The 16,486-nt window shown below is 56.1% G+C and overlaps 7 protein-coding genes across 7 annotated transcripts in view; 5 read left to right on the top strand and 2 right to left on the bottom strand.

The window, feature by feature from the left end:
* The first annotated feature begins 1,140 nt into the window (after positions 1-1,140).
* LAESUDRAFT_86238 (uncharacterized protein) lies at positions 1,141-1,473 on the top strand. Its single transcript, XM_040914849.1, has one exon. It carries the CDS (start codon positions 1,258-1,260, stop codon positions 1,435-1,437), a length of 180 nt encoding a protein of 59 aa, XP_040765592.1. The 5' UTR covers positions 1,141-1,257; the 3' UTR covers positions 1,438-1,473.
* On the bottom strand, positions 1,413-2,303 carry LAESUDRAFT_86243 (uncharacterized protein). The gene is made up of 2 exons (XM_040914850.1): positions 1,469-2,303; positions 1,413-1,421 (listed from the first exon to the last, which is right to left on the bottom strand). Exon 1 carries the CDS (start codon positions 1,999-2,001, stop codon positions 1,510-1,512), a length of 492 nt encoding a protein of 163 aa, XP_040765591.1. The 5' UTR covers positions 2,002-2,303; the 3' UTR covers positions 1,413-1,421; positions 1,469-1,509.
* A 1,168-nt stretch (positions 2,304-3,471) lies between these two features.
* Positions 3,472-5,402, top strand: LAESUDRAFT_650236 (GPP34-domain-containing protein; the record flags this gene model as incomplete). The annotated part of the gene is made up of 3 exons (XM_040904228.1): positions 3,472-3,774; positions 4,417-4,672; positions 4,792-5,402. 3 exons carry the CDS (start codon positions 3,472-3,474, stop codon positions 5,400-5,402), a joined length of 1,170 nt encoding a protein of 389 aa, XP_040765590.1.
* A 552-nt stretch (positions 5,403-5,954) lies between these two features.
* On the top strand, positions 5,955-8,428 carry LAESUDRAFT_650150 (G-alpha-domain-containing protein; the record flags this gene model as incomplete). The annotated part of the gene is made up of 10 exons (XM_040904220.1): positions 5,955-6,192; positions 6,251-6,271; positions 6,331-7,012; positions 7,367-7,497; positions 7,639-7,703; positions 7,755-7,929; positions 7,990-8,103; positions 8,162-8,244; positions 8,295-8,328; positions 8,379-8,428. The coding sequence occupies 10 exons, from the start codon at positions 5,955-5,957 to the stop codon at positions 8,426-8,428; spliced, it is 1,593 nt and encodes a 530-aa protein (XP_040765589.1).
* A 254-nt stretch (positions 8,429-8,682) lies between these two features.
* LAESUDRAFT_742648 (uncharacterized protein) lies at positions 8,683-11,044 on the bottom strand (the record flags this gene model as incomplete). The annotated part of the gene is made up of 3 exons (XM_040911207.1): positions 8,683-10,352; positions 10,630-10,762; positions 10,823-11,044. 3 exons carry the CDS (start codon positions 11,042-11,044, stop codon positions 8,683-8,685), a joined length of 2,025 nt encoding a protein of 674 aa, XP_040765588.1.
* A 774-nt stretch (positions 11,045-11,818) lies between these two features.
* On the top strand, positions 11,819-14,798 carry LAESUDRAFT_724316 (FAD/NAD-binding domain-containing protein). The gene is made up of 16 exons (XM_040908587.1): positions 11,819-12,037; positions 12,098-12,184; positions 12,237-12,267; positions 12,326-12,349; positions 12,408-12,827; positions 12,893-13,040; positions 13,114-13,199; positions 13,260-13,371; positions 13,452-13,528; positions 13,591-13,690; positions 13,765-14,057; positions 14,117-14,131; positions 14,189-14,264; positions 14,319-14,459; positions 14,515-14,556; positions 14,610-14,798. Exons 1-16 carry the CDS (start codon positions 11,871-11,873, stop codon positions 14,621-14,623), a joined length of 1,833 nt encoding a protein of 610 aa, XP_040765587.1. The 5' UTR covers positions 11,819-11,870; the 3' UTR covers positions 14,624-14,798.
* Positions 14,799-15,204: 406 nt separating this feature from the next.
* Positions 15,205-16,486, top strand: part of LAESUDRAFT_697859 (FAD/NAD(P)-binding domain-containing protein) — a gene marked incomplete at its 3' end in the record, with an annotated part of 6,741 nt that continues 5,459 nt past the window's right edge. Inside the window, exons 1-2 of the mRNA XM_040906325.1 lie at positions 15,205-15,346; positions 15,411-15,610. Coding sequence (XP_040765586.1) covers positions 15,453-15,610 — 158 coding nt within the window. The 5' untranslated portion in view covers positions 15,205-15,346; positions 15,411-15,452. The remainder of the gene's footprint in view (positions 15,347-15,410; positions 15,611-16,486) is intronic.

Here is a 16,486-nt window from a genome sequence, read left to right as displayed (position 1 = left end):
AGACCGAGAGAACGCCGCGTTTCGACTTGACTTCCTAGTGTACGAGAGCTTCCACGCCTCTGCTCAACCACGAAATCCACCTATCGCGAAATCTGACAGCGAACGTTAGATGAGATCTCAGTCGGTTTCACGTTCTAACTTCTGAGCTATTCTTCGGGAAGTATTGAAGTCTCAGTTGTCAACTTTCAAGTAGCTTATACACGGTTTATATGAATCTGCTTATGTTTGTTACTCTAATCCTGAGGAACACGATCGAAGGCACATGTAGTGACATCCAAAGCCATTTATGATTTTACAAGCCATAGGCACGAGACAACAATCGTCAAATACGTAGAGTATGCTACAGTACAAGCAGGAGTGACGGCGTTGGCGCAACTCGACACGGCATCGTGATAACAATGGAAGCCGTCGTCTTTGCAGCGCCACAAACTGGACATTGAGAGCGTGGAGGCCGACTCGAAATTTCTAATCGCCTGTAGCACAGGCAGAAATGATATCAGCATGCGCGATACACGTCCGCTCATCCTGCGCAGGCTTGTGAACGATCCAGCACACCGGCCGACGTTCGCAGTGGTTTATCAAGGGCAAGCACTGTACTGTCGAGTGGGGGCCGCATCGCCGGATCTTCGCGCATGCTGGATGTGTGTGCGCGCAAATGAAGTGTGCCTCTTTGCAGGATGAGATGGCATGAAGCCATTGAACGCCAAACTCCCGCTTGAGAATGGAGATTGTGCGAGGATTTGGAGGAAGAGCCATGGAGACTCATGGTAAAGCCGCGAAACGATCGATGTGGCCGGAATGCGGCTGCGGCACCAGCAGCGAATCTGTACTCTGAACACAAGAGGCTAGTGCAGACGCGTTGCGATCAGTGTCTGAACCAGCTCGGCGCACACCTACATAATGTGTGATCCTGTCTCCAGCAGCAGCTCTAACACAAAGCTAGTGAAGCGAACGAAGGAGTCAGCTGTGTACCACCGGGAGGAGCGCATGCAGTGCTAGTTTCCCGAGAAAGCACCAACGACTTTCAAGCTAGATGATCTATAGCTTTGGCTAAAGCTGTTTTTGTGGCGCGGCGACGCGTTTACGCGACGCGGTCTCCTGATGAATCCCGACATCGCATCCTTTGGAAATCAGCGACACAAGGCCATTTGAGCTCAAAGCACTACATACCACACACACATCACCTAGCTGGCTCTCACCGCGCCCGCAGCGGCATCTCCCAACTCTCCAGCATTCGCGTCTCCTCGAGCGCTCAAAATGCCGACAATCCTGGACGATGTGCGTACGAACGACGACTGTCGCCCAACTATGCGAACTGATCCGCCAACATCCAACACCAGCTCCGAAAGGCGAGAAGAGATAAACCCGTGGTGGCGGGAAAACTGGACGCGGCTCTGTTCTACACGCTCGCCGTGGGCCACCTCATCGATCTCTTAGTTGCCTCTCGCGGCCACCCAAGAAGACGTACCGGAAGCACAAGGCTTAGCGCGTCCTAGCAATCCTTCAGCCTTATTTAGGCGTCCACGCGCACCGCTGGACAATGTGACGAACACCCCGAGGTCTACGTCGGCCCCCCGCCGACGCTGCTCTGCGTGATGTTCGAACAGATAGACGACATCCCAGATGCCATCCTATACGGCCTCGCGAAGGCGGCGTTGATGGACAGAGGTCTCGACTGCATCTACGCCTTGGCGCGCGAGCGGTTCCTTCCCTACAGCGCGATCGCAGAGGAGGGTCGGCGATCACGAGGAGGAAGACGACTTTCCAGAGGGGATGTTGATCACCTGCGAGCTGGAGGACTTCCGCGACGAGTTTACATAAAAATATCAGTAAAGGAAAGCAGGACGAGCTGGAGGAACCCGGTTGAACGCTGCCCCGCCTGCCGACCATGTGCAAGGAGTTCAGAGCGATATACATCCCACAGACGAGCCCACTCCCCGATCCCGGAAGCGCATGCCCCAGATGACCAATAGAGGCGAGAGACCTATTCAGCAAACTCATCGGACCGCGCTTCTGCCACTAAAGCCTACGCAATTCCGAAACCGCGCTGTGTAACCTGTCCAAGGGGGGTGCGCCCGCGGGCGGATGCGACCGTAGTGCTAGCCGGGTGCACGACCTAGGGCGCGTTCATCGGGGGCAGCGTGAACCTCGGCGAGGTGCTGGTTTCGTAGATCTGCAGGGCGAAACGGTCGTACCGCGAGACGGGCCGCACGCCAGCGACACATGGGCGAGAACAAGGTCGAGGTCACGATGTGCGATAGAATGCCCAGCTTGCATGATGAGAGGAAACGGCGGGATGTGGACGAGCGAGGGTGCTGGGAAATGTGTTGTATGAAATGCAGCTGAAATTGCCAAAGAGGACGAGCTCGAAAATGCATTTGCGGATGGCGAAGTCCTGAACAGAGAATATAAGGCTTTTTGAAGTGTGTCTAGTACCAAATGAAGATCGCACGGCCGCGGATCATACATATCCTTCGGACAGCCTTGCCATGAGCTAGAGAAAGGGAAGCTTTATAGACGGGGAAGAGAGCGTAGATGCTAGGTACCCATAGAGCAATGAAGAGCCCGTGCGGCGATCAAGAGCACGTCAGAGCTATAGAGACTTTCAATTGCCGGCGTTGTTTGCAAGGATTTCGATGACCGAGTCGTCATATATTATAGCCGCGACGAGTGATCTGCGAGCTGAATTGTCTGAATTATGCATCGTGAAGAGATGAATCAACAGTTTGGCATCATGAGCAGTGCTAGCGATGCGGTCTGCGACCGCTACGGAGAACGTTTGGATAGAGGGCTTACTGTAGCGTGTGGCGGCATGGGAGAACCGTCATTGTGTCTAGTAGCGAATTGATATCGCAAAGCCGTGGGCCATCCATATTCACCAGACGGCTCTTCCACGAGCTGAGAAACAACGGCTTAAGGCGGACGAGAGAGCAGATACCCATGCAGCGATGAAGTCTGTAGGACTTTCAAGTTGCGATGTTCATGGCAAGGTTTTTGACGGCATACGAATCGTCTTTTATTATAACCGCGATTAAAGACGACCTGAGAGCTGGCTTGTTTGGATTATGTGTCGCGAAGAGTTGAACAAGTAATCTGGTTTCACTGTGAGCAGAAAGGAGACCCTTGCGATCGTAGCTGGGCCTTCACAAAATCATTGACAAGTGCTAGGTTTTGAAGCACAGAGCCTTGGAAACAGTTTGAGCTGAAAATTGACATAGCGTTATGCCGACATTAAGCTGAATGAGAGCAGAAAGCGAGCGGCAAGGACGCTCGGCCAGTGCTCGGCAGACGCCGAGGCGCAGCCCGACTGGCGCAGTAGCAGCGCTCTCCATCCATCGACGTCTGAACTGGCATCCCGTCCTCGATCTAACCCTCCCACCTCCGGCCCACCGCCTCCATCGCGGTCTCACTTTTACGCTTGTGCTCGCTGCGACACTCGGAGCACTCACCACACCAGCACCAGCGCATGCGATGACATCCACCGGCGGCCTCTCGCGGCGGCGCGTCCCCAACGCCGCCTCAGCTGACGACCCCGACGACGACGCCTGGGGCCTCTCCGCGTCCTCGTCCACCACATCCAACTCGTCCACGACGAACAAGACTAACGGCGGCGCCCCGCTCTCGCATGCGGGCTCGGCGTTCGAGGGCGGCAGTAAGATCGCGTATGACCCGCGCGACCTGGAAAGAGAGGACGAGGACGTGCGTCAGGGCGGGCGCGCGCCGAAGTTGACGATCATGGAGGAGGTGCTGTTGCTTGGGTTGAAAGATAAGCAGGTGAGTTGGCGAGGTTTTTTGTGCTGCTACGAGGTGGCTGTTTGGACTGCACATTGTGCGAGGCGAGGCAGGCCGTGAGACGGCCTGATACATTGCTTGACATCCGTTACTAGCATTGGCCTTTCTATGTCTACTGTTTTCTTCGGCGCTGGGTGCGCGCACGCAGGTGCGCTCGCAGCATAGTGAGATGGCGGGATTTTGGGTGGCGAGCCGAGATGCACTCGCCACGTATGCGGACACTGCGCCGTGTGGGGCGGCATCGGCTGGCTGGCTGTCTACCTGACGTGGTCAGATCCCGGGCCGGGCCTCATCAATGGAATTGACACCCGTCGACCACGGTCAATCTGTCATAGTCAAGGCGTGATCAGTTGCACTGCTCATCACGCAACTGCTTATGATGTCTAACCTCTGCCGGGGACGAAACATTCAAAGGTGTCCTATGCTTGTGCCTAATGCCCGGCAATGCATAACAAAATGTGGGCGGTGACGCTATGCGCTCTCAATCGAAGGACCCGCCCCATCCTTCCTTCTGAGCACCTTTACGGAGTATTTCCGGGAGGCTGCAATACACCGCATTTTCTTTTACAATGATCGTATCCGTCATTGACCCGGCTTCCCTATGCTCACTCTGTAGGTCCACAGGGCTATTTATCATTCTGGAACGACAACATCTCGTACGCATTACGCGGCTGCATCCTCATGGAGCTCGCGCTGCGACGGCGCATCGCAGTCGTGCGCGATCCAAACCGGAGACAGCTCCCAGTCTCTGAACGCGTGGTGGAGGTGATCGACGACCGGCAAACCGGCGAGACACTACTCGACGAAACACTCAAGATGATGAAGGCGCAGGAGAGCGTGGAGCGGATGCCGGTCAACACGTGGGTTGACCTGCTCAGCGGTGAGTGGGCGTTCCGTCCGCGCGTCTGCATGGCGTGGCACGGCCGTGAGCTTACGCGACGCAGGCTGACGCTAGCGTTCTCTTCCTTGCATGTCGAACTCGCGTTGCTGCGTGCGCAGGCGAGACGTGGAACGTGATGAAGATCGGCTTTCAGCTGAAGCAGGTGCGCGAGCGGCTCGCAAAGGGACTCGTCGACAAGGGCGTGCTCCGGACGGAGAAGCGCAACTTTTTGCTGTTCGATATGGCGACGCACCCGGTCGCGGACGTGAGGACGAAGGACGCAGTGGTGGGACGCGTCGTTGCGCTGCTGACGGCGCAGACGAGCGCGGTGCCGGCGACGGCGCTGCAGAAAGAGGGCACGCAGGCGCGGGCGGCACGGGCGGTGTGTCTCGCGTGTGCGGCGTACGCGGCGAGCGTGCTGGACAATGCGTTTGCGATGCTCTCGTACGAGGAGCGCGAGGCGGCGTTCCAGCGGTGCGACGACATCCTCGCCGAGTTTGCGTGCTGGCCGTTTGGGAGCGCGAGTGCGGGCACGGGCAAGGGCGCGCCGGCGCGGAGACGGGAGGCGGCGAGGATTGGGATGGGGAGCGCGGGGGTGAGTGGGCGGGAGGCGGTGCTCGGGCTGGTGATGGAGGTGAAGCGGGAGATGCAGGGTGAGGAGGATCTGTGCTTTGAGCTGATCGCGGGGGTGCTGGAGGTGCTGTCGAAGCTGGATTCGTTGCTGCTCTGAGGTAGTGCTGTGTATATTTCGCTTGGTTTCGTATTTCTGTCTATATAGCTCACTGTTGCTAGTTAGTGATACCTGCATGTGCAAAAGTTACAGCTGTCTCGTCATACATACAACGCTGAACCGATCCTGAGTGTGGCTAGCGACGTCGGGTGCGACTTACACTCGCCTTGTCTCTCTCCGTGCACTCGACTCGCACAAACTATTCAGCACAATGGTCTCGAGTCAATGCTGCGCCACGGATGCATTCGCGACGCCTACGCCCATCAGAACGTCGGGGTTACCGGGCTGATCAGACGGTTCCGCGCTGGCAACGACGACGAATTCCGCCCTGGACCTCGGTCGCCGTTCCTTTTTTTCGACGAATTCACCATTAATTGTCGTGTCATCAGCGATCCGTTCCTGCATTCCTGATTTCTGTTTAAAAACTTGCCAACAGATCAGTGCGCCTGTGCCTGCACCGCTTCCGCCCATCTGCGGCAGTCCTCAACTTTGCCACCTTCGCTTTCTCCTCCGCATATCATATCCGGCCACGAGTTCGGATTTGCGCGCGCGATGACGAAGACGCAGCAGCTCGCTCGCGTGCATACGAGGTCCATCGACGATCCGCTCGCGGCTGCCATTGCGCCCCCGCCCGACGAGACTCCTGAGCAGCGCGAGACCCGACTCGCGCAGGAGGCAGAGGCGAAGCGCATCAGCGATGACATTGACGAGCGCATTCGCGAGGAGAGGGCCCTATGGAAGAAGAAAAAGGGTCTCTTCAAGCTGCTTCTCCTCGGACAGAGTGAAAGCGGTGCGTGTCTGAACCTTGTGCCGCATTCGATCAGTGCTGACGAGTCCGCTTGCTTCAGGAAAGTCAACGGTGCTGAAGAGTGCGTTGCGTGTTTCGCGGACTGGCAGCATGCTCATCCCGGCTCTGTTATATATATAGACTTCCAGCTCAACTTTGCACCGCAGGCGTGGCAGGAGGAGCGCATCTCCTGGCGCGCCGTCATCCAGCTCAACCTCGTCCGCTCCGTCAACCTCATCCTCGACGCCCTCGCCGAAGAGCTCGCAGCATCCAACAGCTCCCCATCGCCCATCCGTCCGCCCTCCGCCGGCCGCCCAGATCCAAACAGCGCCGACAGCTCCCCCACAGCCACCGAGCCATCACCGACATCCACGTCCGCACCCCCCGCACCGCTCGCCTTCACGAGCAAGCACGCGTTGCTCAAGCTGCGGCTCGGGCCCCTTCGCCAGGTAGAGGCCGACCTCAAGCAGCGCCTCGGCGCCGCCTCCTCGGAGACGGACCCCGAGCCTCACTCAGCACGATCGCCATCACCCTACGGCGCCTCCGACGCGCCATTCGAGAGCACGTATGCCCACGCGCGGAACGTCCGCTCCCAGGATCTGTGCCTTCGCTCGGGACGGTCCTTGCGTGATGCACTGTTCGCACCGCAGCAGGAAGGCGGCAGGATCCGCGCCGCGAGCCCGGTGATGGGGAGGACGGGGTTGGACGATGTCACGGAGATTGTGGCGGGGTGTGGGGAGGATGTTAGGGCGCTGTGGGAGGACGAGGTGGTTAGGGAGATGCTTAAGAGGAGGAAGATGCAGATGGAGGAGAGCGGTGGATAGTGAGTGTTCCTGTTACTGTCATGCATGCATGCCTTTATTTGGGTGGGACAACGTGATGTCCAGGACTGCATTCTTGTCATCCTGGATATGCACGCGATCATTTGGGCGGTGGGACGACGTGATATCCAGGACTTGGGCGGTCTGGCTCGTCAGGCTGGATTGCTGTGCAGCGTGCAGTATAGCAACTGCATGGGTTGGTATATACGACTTTTGCCACCGCTTCGCATGCAGTACCAGCTGCGATGTTTGTTCGACGGTGGTCCTCACCTTTATGGCTCTGTGCTCACGGCTCGTAGCGAGTGTCTGCACACATTTGGACACTCCGTTTCCTCATACTGACATTCCTCTCTCAGCTTCCTTGACGACGTGGAACGCATCGCCACGCGCACGTACGAGCCATCTGATGACGACGTCGTTCGGGCACGGCTACGCACGCTCGGCGTGCAGGAGTACAGCTTGAACTTTGAAAACACTGGTGAGTATCGTAACATTCCGTTAGTTATCTCGTTTCACGGATTGGAGTGACATACTTGTCCGTGCATGCTTCCAAACTATTGCTGTGGCTACGGCCATCGGTCGCTGTCATTATCCTGAGCTGACAGACTCATCTTCTATCACTGCGTAGCTGGCGTGGATCGCTCAATCTCAAAAGAATGGATCATTTACGACGTCGGTGGCTCTCGAACGTCGGTACGTCCCTCCCATTACGCATTCGTACTTCCACATCCGACGTCACCTCAGCGCGCCGCCTGGCTGCCATATTTCGAGGACGCCAACGCGATCCTCTTCCTCGCCCCGATCTCGTGCTTCGACGAGACGCTCGCCGAGGATAAGCGCGTCAACCGCCTCGAGGACTCGTTCATCCTCTGGAAGAGCATCGTCTCGTCCAAGCTGCTCGCCAAGTGCATCATCATCCGTGCGTCCGGCCATGTCCATTCCCTGAGCGATAGGATAGGTGGCTGACGGACGGCTGTAGTGTTCCTGAACAAGTATGATTTGCTGTCGAAGAAACTCCGCGCGGGGGTCAGGATCAACAAGTACTTGTCGAGCTACGGCGATAGGGAGAACACCGCGCCTGTCCTTGCTAAATGTGAGTGCGACGCACAGCATGGCGTGCTTTGGTTGACGTGCTGGGGATTTTCCTGCAGACCTTCATCACAAGTTTCGTGACCAGCACAAGGACTTTTCTCCGGAACCACGATCGTTCTACGGATACGTCACCTCCGTGGTTGTAAGTCAGTTTTTCTTGGCTTTGGGGGTTGGGCTGAGCCCGTTCCATAGGATACCAAGGCAACCTCATCCACACTTGCGTCAGGTATGTCGCTGAGGCAGCTATGCTCGATCACCTACTGATAACGCATCCAGTGCGAGACGCGCTTGTACAAAAACATCTACACAAGGCAGACTTTGTCTAACCGTCCCCAATTTCCGCGCCTGGATTTGGATCTTCCACCCTATCTGTTTCCCTCTCTGCAGCCTCTTCATGCGTGTTCTCTGTAACTTATATATCGTGGATCTACTTCATATTTATGTATCATAGTACGCATTAACTATAGTGACTCATTAGATACATCTACCTGCCTGCCAAACGTACGCTCCTGCAACAAAGATTATCCAAGATGCTATGAATACGGTGCGCGCGTGCGAGCAGTCCCGCGTAGGTAATCATCTACAATCGCTTCCATCCATTTCCAGCGGGCCATTTCAAGTCGTCCCGTTCGACGCCCACCTGCTGCGGACGGTCCACCGCCGGTACCTCATCCCTATTCCCAAGCCTAAGCTTCCTCAACCGCTCATTCCTCTCCTTCTCGCTCTCCGTCTCCTCCACGTCCTGCCCCACACTCTCATCATCACGCCCCGTATCCGTCTCATCCTCGCTCATCAAACGCTCCTCGCCCTCCTGCCTCAGCCAACGCGAGCCCGGCTGCGAATGCTGCACGAACCCGCGCGGGGCAAACGCCGCCTCGGCCTTGAACCGCGCCGAATCGAGACGCGGCTGCGCCTTTTGGTGAAGAGTGCTCAGCGTGCGCTGCAAATTCGCAATCGGCTCCGCGATCCCGTCGCTATGCCGCGAGCGCGCCGAGAGCGATGAATGCCGCGAGAGCGCGGGCTGGCTGGTGCTGCTGTGGATGGACGCGCCCGAAGAGGGCAACGCATGTGCGCCTCTGACGGGCGACGCGAACGGCGAGTCGACGGGCGAGGTCGACGTCGGCGTGATCTGCACGCTCTCGGGGCGCTTCTTCCGGTGTGGCGGGATGGGCGGGGGCGCCTGGTGATGCATCGAGCGCGAGCGGAAGAGGTGCGGAGATTCGAGTGGGGGAAGGACTCCGCGCTCGCGATCGGAATCTAGCACGAGGGCGGACACGGGCTTCCTGTCGGGGTGGGTGGGGGGCGGTTCTGGTGGGAGGTCGTTCAGTGGGCGGGGAGGCGTGAGCGCAGGCGAGGTGGTGCATTCGGGTGCAGTGTGGACTGAGGACGGCGGAGAGCGGAAGGATGGCATTGGCATGGCGCTGGAGTGCCTATAAGGCAGCGTAGCGCGGGCGACTTGCTCCATCGAGCGCGCCGTGGAACCCGACATAGTCGATGCCGGCGGGCTCACCTTTGGCCTCGGCGGGAGCGTCGGCATCCGTCGCTTCTCCTTCTCCCACTCTCTATCCGCCGAGCTCGAGCCCGAGGTCGACGCCGCCCGTTCGCGCTCGCGCTCTTCCACCATCGGACTGTTACTCCTCGTCCTCCCGTTCGTGTCACTGCTGCTCTTGAGAACCTCGAGCACGCGCTCCTGCTCGAGGCGGTGCTCCGCGCGCTTCAGGCTCTGCGCAACGCGCGTGGCGGTAAGGCTTTGCTGAATGAGCAGATTGGCGTTCGGCGCGGAGAGCGATGCGGAGGAGGTATGGTGCGCGTGTGTGGGGCGCGTCTGCGTCTGGGAGGCGTGCCGAGGAGGCGGCATGGCGGGCGCGGGCATGCTGTGCTTGCGCGGGGGCAGAGGCGGACCGCGGCCCTCGCTGCGGGCGCGGGAGGCGAATGGGGTGGAGGCATGGAAGTGCAAGGGAGGCTCGTCTTCGGAGCTGCGGCGTGCGCGCAGGCTTGTCAGGAAGGGGTTCGTGTTGCCGGGTTTGGGAGGAAGAGCGGGCGGTGGGCTCGGCAGGGGAGGAGCGGGAATGGTGGGCTTGGCGGGGACGGGGCGTGATAAAGGCAGAGGGAGATCGTTGGGTTTGGCTTGCGCATCGTGGTGGTAGTGAAAGGGGTTGGTGTCGGAGGTGGGGGAGAGTATAGATGTGTTGAAGTCGGAAGTAGGTGGGACGGGTTGGGAAGGGCGGGGATCATAGTCGGATTCGGTGGCTGGTATGTCGGGGTAGGCTGCATAGTACGGTTAGCTCGTCAATGTAGTGATCAAAAGCATGATGAATGGCTGTGCAGGAGACAGGACAGGACGACATCAACATATGCACTGTCTCTATCAGAAAGGTCATTCCTTCATCAGTGTCGCCATCAGTGAACAACTTGTGCCGGATTAAGCAGTATGCCAGAGAATTGCACAAGCCGATTCTGTGTCCACACCGAAAGACTGCGGACGACGGACACGGTAACCATGAGCGATAGACCCTATCCCACTCACCCTGGACAAAGACCAAATTCTTGTCCACGTCCTTGCCGTTCAATGCATGGTGCACCAGACGGAGGACAGCGAACATTTGGCCGCCCGTCAAGGACTCTCCGGGCGCAAGCTTCGGGCAGAACAGTCTCAAGATCTACGAGCACGCCCAGTGAGACGGCGACCGCTTTGGTGTAGATTACCGCAACATGCGCACCGAATCGAGCACCCCAGGTGCAAGGCTTCTGTATCTCCCCCTCAGCCACGCCCTTGCCTCGCGCACGCCGACGGTGAAGTCCGTGTTGTACGAGTCGGCGCGCGGAGCGGCGACGTGGTCCGGGTCGTTTTCGTCCTCCTCGGAGAGGTCGCGGAGACAGGCGGTGTACACGGTATATTCGGCATCGTTGAGGGCAGAAGAGTGCAATGTCAATGGGCGCATATAGTGAACGAAAAGTGTCAGCGTTGGTGGTGGAGGTGGGGAAAGCGAGACGTTGTGGAGACGCGGGCGACGCGCGGGTGATGTGCATCATCTTGCCTACATCAGCGCTCGGCCCTGGTGTCCTCGCCACACTCATCTGCTTCGTCCATCAGTGCACTATCGCACGCAACCACATTGTTTCGGAGGAGGCTGCGCGACGATATCTGGAATGTCGCTTGAACTCGACGAGTCTCGAGAATTAACGCAGAGCGTCTACTTCGTGATTTGTCGTTTGACGGAGAAGGTGGGTATAGATACTCTCAAGGACTGCCATATGAATCGGTGAGCAACCAATATAATATGCATTCACATATTGCGACGGCGGTCTCCAGAGTTGTTCTGGTCACTCGGATATACTCCTTGCAAACGCACCCGCTAGGCTTACAGTGCTACATCAATCAATTTCTGCATAACTTGAGCGGCTTGTGGTCCGAAGCTTCGCGGAGCATTAAACTTTTATCGCAGGCCATCTTTAGCTTCCATATCTCTGGGACCTTCTCCGTGGATGATCTGGGGCCCTTTCGCAATGGTCATCCATTCGGACACTGTCTGGGTGCATGACTGTTCGGCGGACACGGGATCAGAACGCAGCAGCACGATCCCATAAGCCTGGACGGGAGCATGAGAGTCCGATGGATACTACTTTCGGCTACGACTTTTCGGGCAAACTCAGCCCACATTGCCAAGTGCATATAAGCGTGTGTTGCTGTGAATTTGACTCTGGAAACCTTCGAGGTCCTGATAGCGCATTCTGTGTGCGGACTTAGCCTGACAATACGACTTCGCGATGCCTACCATGCGTAAAGACTCTCCAACGAACGGTATATCCAATGGCCTCGCCACGAGCGATGCCGACAGTAACTTCAAGCTAGGGGACTTCTCGATCGACGAATACAGGCCGATCAAGGTTGTCGCGATAGGCGCAGGCTTCAGCGGGATCATTGCGGGAATCAGGTATGCAGACCTTGTCTCAGCTGCGTATGAATGCTACAAGAGCGTACGAACGGCCCGTAGGTTCCCGCAAAGAATCCCGAACGTCGAACTAACGATATATGACAAGAACGCAGGCGTCGGCGGGACGTGGTATTCCAACAAATATCCGTGCGTATACGCCTAAGACTTTGTAGCATCTTTCTTAATCGCTGCTCTACAGCGGATTGGCATGTGATATCCCTGCCCACTGCGTACATCCATCACAGTTATCCATCTCATAAAAGGTTGCTGATCTAGATCGCACTATAGTACCAGCTTACCTTCGAGCCGAAGGTCACTCTTCGACCACAATTTGCACTTTTCACCTGACTGATGTGAACACTGTCTACAGACCGACTGGTCGAGCTTCTACGCCCCCGGTCCAGAAATTCGTGCCTATCTAGAATCTGTCGTCGAGAAGTACAAGCTCATGCGCTACATCAAGCTTCAGCACCGCGTCGTGCACGCGCGGTACGACGAGCCCACAGGCAAGTGGCATCTACGCATCCGCCGACCTGTCCCTTCCTCCTCGAGCAATCCAAACAACGAAGGAAACGCAGACGTGGGCTACGAGGAGTTCGCCGATACGGCGGATATCCTCTTCACGGGTCTCGGCAGCCTCAGCCGATGGAAGTGGCCCGAGATTGATGGGTTGCGGACGTTCAAGGGCCAGTTGTTTCATACCGCTGACTTTGACGTGGGCAAGCGCACCTGGCAGGAGGCTGTCGAGGAGTGGCAGTGGAAGGACAAGACGGTCGGCGTGATCGGTGTGGTGAGCATGGGCTCCTCATAGCTTTTGCGGTAAAGCTTTAACGGCCGCGGTGCTGTACACTACAGGGCTCGAGCGCCATCCAGATCGTGCCCGCTCTGCAGCCGCGCGTGCGTAAGATCTACAATTTTGTGCGTGGCAAGACGTGGATCTCGACGCCCTTTGCGAGCGCGAAGCTCGCGGAGCTGATGAAGCGCGATCCGGATGCGGAGAACTGTGCGTGGTGATCGGTTGAACTTTCAAGTTGCACGATGTGACACTGACATCAAAATGTTTGACCTGTGAGCAGACACGTTTAGCGAGGCGGACAAGGAAGCTTTTGAGGATCCGGGGTATTATAAACAGTTTCGCCATGAGCTCGAGTCAGACCTGAACGTAAGATTTGTTCGCCTCGTGATGGGTCTGCCGACTGCTGATGACTTTCATGTCGCACAGTCCGCGCATGCCAGCACTCTGCGAGGTAGTGTGCAGCAGCAGGCCGGCCGCGATGCGTTCACGGTGCATATGCGGAAGAAGCTCGCGAAAAAGCCGTGGATCATGGATCATTGTTCGTCTCTTCGCTTCTTCGCAGATCCCCCCAATTCAGCCTTCTGACGTGTGCTTGGCATCGATTGCGAACCTTGCTAGTGCTACCCGATTTTGGCGTGGCTTGCAGACGACTGACGTCAGGGCCTGGATATCTTGAAGCTCTTTGTGCAGATAACGTATGCGACTCCTCTTTCTCCTGAATGTTTGGAATGTGTACAGACGACCCTCTGCGGCACAGGTGGACTTTGTACCAAAGGATATCAGCCGGATCACCTCGAAGGGCATCGAGACAAACGATGGCCAACATACCGATGTTGACATCATTATCTGCGCCACCGGTGGGTTTGAGATAATCATCACCATCCTCCCATATTCTTTCCACACTAACATCCGCCTCTCCGTGCTCCCGCAGGATATGACTATTCTTTCCAGTTCGACTTCCCCCTCATCGGCCGCGGCGGTGTGTCCATACAAGAAAAATGGACCCCGCATCCCTCAACATACCTGGCCGTCTGCACCGATGGGTTTCCGAACTGGTTCATGGCACTCGGCCCGAACTCGGCCCTTGGCTCCGGCTCACTGCTGGTGTTGATCGAGCGGCAGGTCGAGTATGCAATTGCCGCAGCGAAGAAGATGCAACGTGAGCGGCTGAAGAGCATCGAGGCGAAGGCGGATGCGGTGAAGGATTTTGATAAATATTTGGAGGCGAGTGGGTTGATCTGGCTCGGCGAGGAATATGAACTGAACGATATCGTCTTTTGAAGCACTACTTCCCGAAGGTCTGCTCTGTGGACTCTATCGTCGTTGATATCTGCTGACACCATCTTCACGTGCAGACTGTATATAGCGAGAAATGTAGGTCATGGTACAAGATGGGCAAGGAAGAGGGCCGCAACGTCGCGCTGTGGCCCGGTGAGCACGAACGTTCCACCAAAACATCGTTTAATGCTGAAAAGCTATGCATAGGGTCATGTCTACACGCTGTACGCGCGTATGAGCACCCCCGCTGGGAAGACTTTGATTACGAGCTTGCGGATGGCGTTCGCAACCGGATGTACTGGCTAGGTGACGGGCAGACCTACAACGAGAAGACGATGTCGGGCGATCGTGAGTGGCCGTCCCTGAATCGTCGACGTGTGCAAAGCTCATTTGTATGTGTTAGGAGCGTGGTATCTGAATGACGAGGAGGTTGATATTCCACCGGGTCAGTGGAGTGCGACGTTCGTCATACCATGAAATTGCTGATGTGTGCTACAGTTCCTGCAGACTGACTCGGCATCTGCAGGAGAGCGTTGGAATGAGGTGTTCCAGGCGACGACCTGATGTCGTATGAGGGATCGACTCAATACATTCCTAGGTGAATGCTCGTCACTGATTATCTCACTCGCAGATTCATGTTGTCGTTCGAAGTGAGCTGCCGTTATAGACGCTGGCGCGATCACAAAGCAGTATCTGGATCGCGATACCTGATTGTTCTCATGTGAGGTTGATCATATATTTTCTAATCAAAGACCAGTCGGCTATCGTCATCTCTTCTGCTATCGCCGCAGTAGTCGCTCGTCTGAGGTCATCAAACACGCATTTCCTGCATTGTACGACGTTCTGTTCATAATGCCCCAAACAGAAAGCCACTTTGGGATCGAACCTGCTATAGATGGCAGCTTCTTGCAAACGCTCGTGGCGTTCAAGTTCATATAAGATCATATGATTGCACTTTGCCAGCTCGCAGACGTCTTCCAACTGCGCCGCATTGGCATGGTTGTGGAGAGACCCCCGTAATGGTGTCCACAGGACCTTTCTTTCAGGTCGGGTTTCTATTCGCTAGACTTCCCTCGTTTCTCACTGTCACCTTCTTGCTTCGGAAAAACGTCCACCATGCATGCGATTAGCTACGGCGAAAATTCACCAATGAACAACCCTTGTCGCCGGGAGTGCATATTGAGAATCCATAGCGGCTACCGCTTGTTTCGAGCGTATCTTGTTCATGATAACACGTAAGCATGCCGAAACACTATAATACTGTACGCGCTCAGCCGCTAGCGGGATGGCCCACCGCAGTCCTGTGAACCCACCTCAAGGCGGGAGGCCAGAGCCTATACGATGCCCGACGGTTTGAGGAACGATTCTGCGACGAATGGGCTGCCCAATGGCCCCGTCGACAACAGTTTTCAGCTCGGCGACTTCGCCATCGACGACTACAGGCCGATTAAGGTGGTCGTAATAGGCGCGGGTTACAGCGGTATCATCGCGGGAATCAGGTATGCACATGAATCTCGACGCACTTGATGAGACTGTGATGCTCTATTATTCCATCAGCAAAAGTGCAAAAAGATTATAAAGGGTTTATAAGACCTTGAAAACCCCCCCTATTCTTATTTACCGTGAGCATTCTGGCCTACTAGTATAATGGATCTCTGAGTTTCATAAGAACCCCCCCTATCATTATAATGGCTTGTAAGATCGGCCATTCTGATCACGCATTATAATCGTGCCCAGGATGCATAAAATAGTTTATAATTTTACCCGACGAGTATAAGGTCCGGCCTATAATTGTAAGAATATCATATATTACAGTTCTACTCGAGTACACTCATTGTTTATAAAGTCCGTGCAATGATGTGGTGCTCCAAGTCTAAGATGCAACTCAAGAGAGCGAGGCAGCAGCAGGTAGGCATGATTGTAAGGAGGCAGAGGAGCGAGTCAAGGGCAGGCCAAAGAATAGTGCAAGCTGAGTGCAAAAGTGTCGTCCAAGTGGGATATCTCAGATGTCAAGAGGAACGGAATATGATGGAAGAGACCAGAAGTGCCGGAAGACATGACACTGAACTTCCGAGGTCCTCGCGAATTCGGTCCATGAGTGAAGGACCAGCTGTCACAAAGCACCAAAGCACTTAACCCAATTAAGGGCAAGTCTGCTTTTGTGACCTGCATAAATGATCCCACATAAAAAGCCTGCCACAAGGGCTAGGCTGAGGATGCGTGCAGTGGTATGTAGTCTGGAAAAGGGGCTCAAAGGGCCCTTAGCCTTATGCTCACAACTAGGGGGTGAATTGGCTTGTTAGGCCGCATGCAATAGAATAATGAATCTAAGGTTCTCCCTTAGATCCTCATGGGCTTATATACATGTAGGGCAG

Source organism: Laetiporus sulphureus, assembly GCF_001632365.1.
Source record: "Laetiporus sulphureus 93-53 unplaced genomic scaffold LAESUscaffold_13, whole genome shotgun sequence".
Classification (NCBI taxonomy): Eukaryota; Fungi; Basidiomycota; class Agaricomycetes; order Polyporales; family Laetiporaceae; genus Laetiporus; species Laetiporus sulphureus.
The sequence above is the reverse complement of the archived record's forward strand: the minus strand, read 5'-3'. Positions and strand labels throughout refer to the sequence as shown.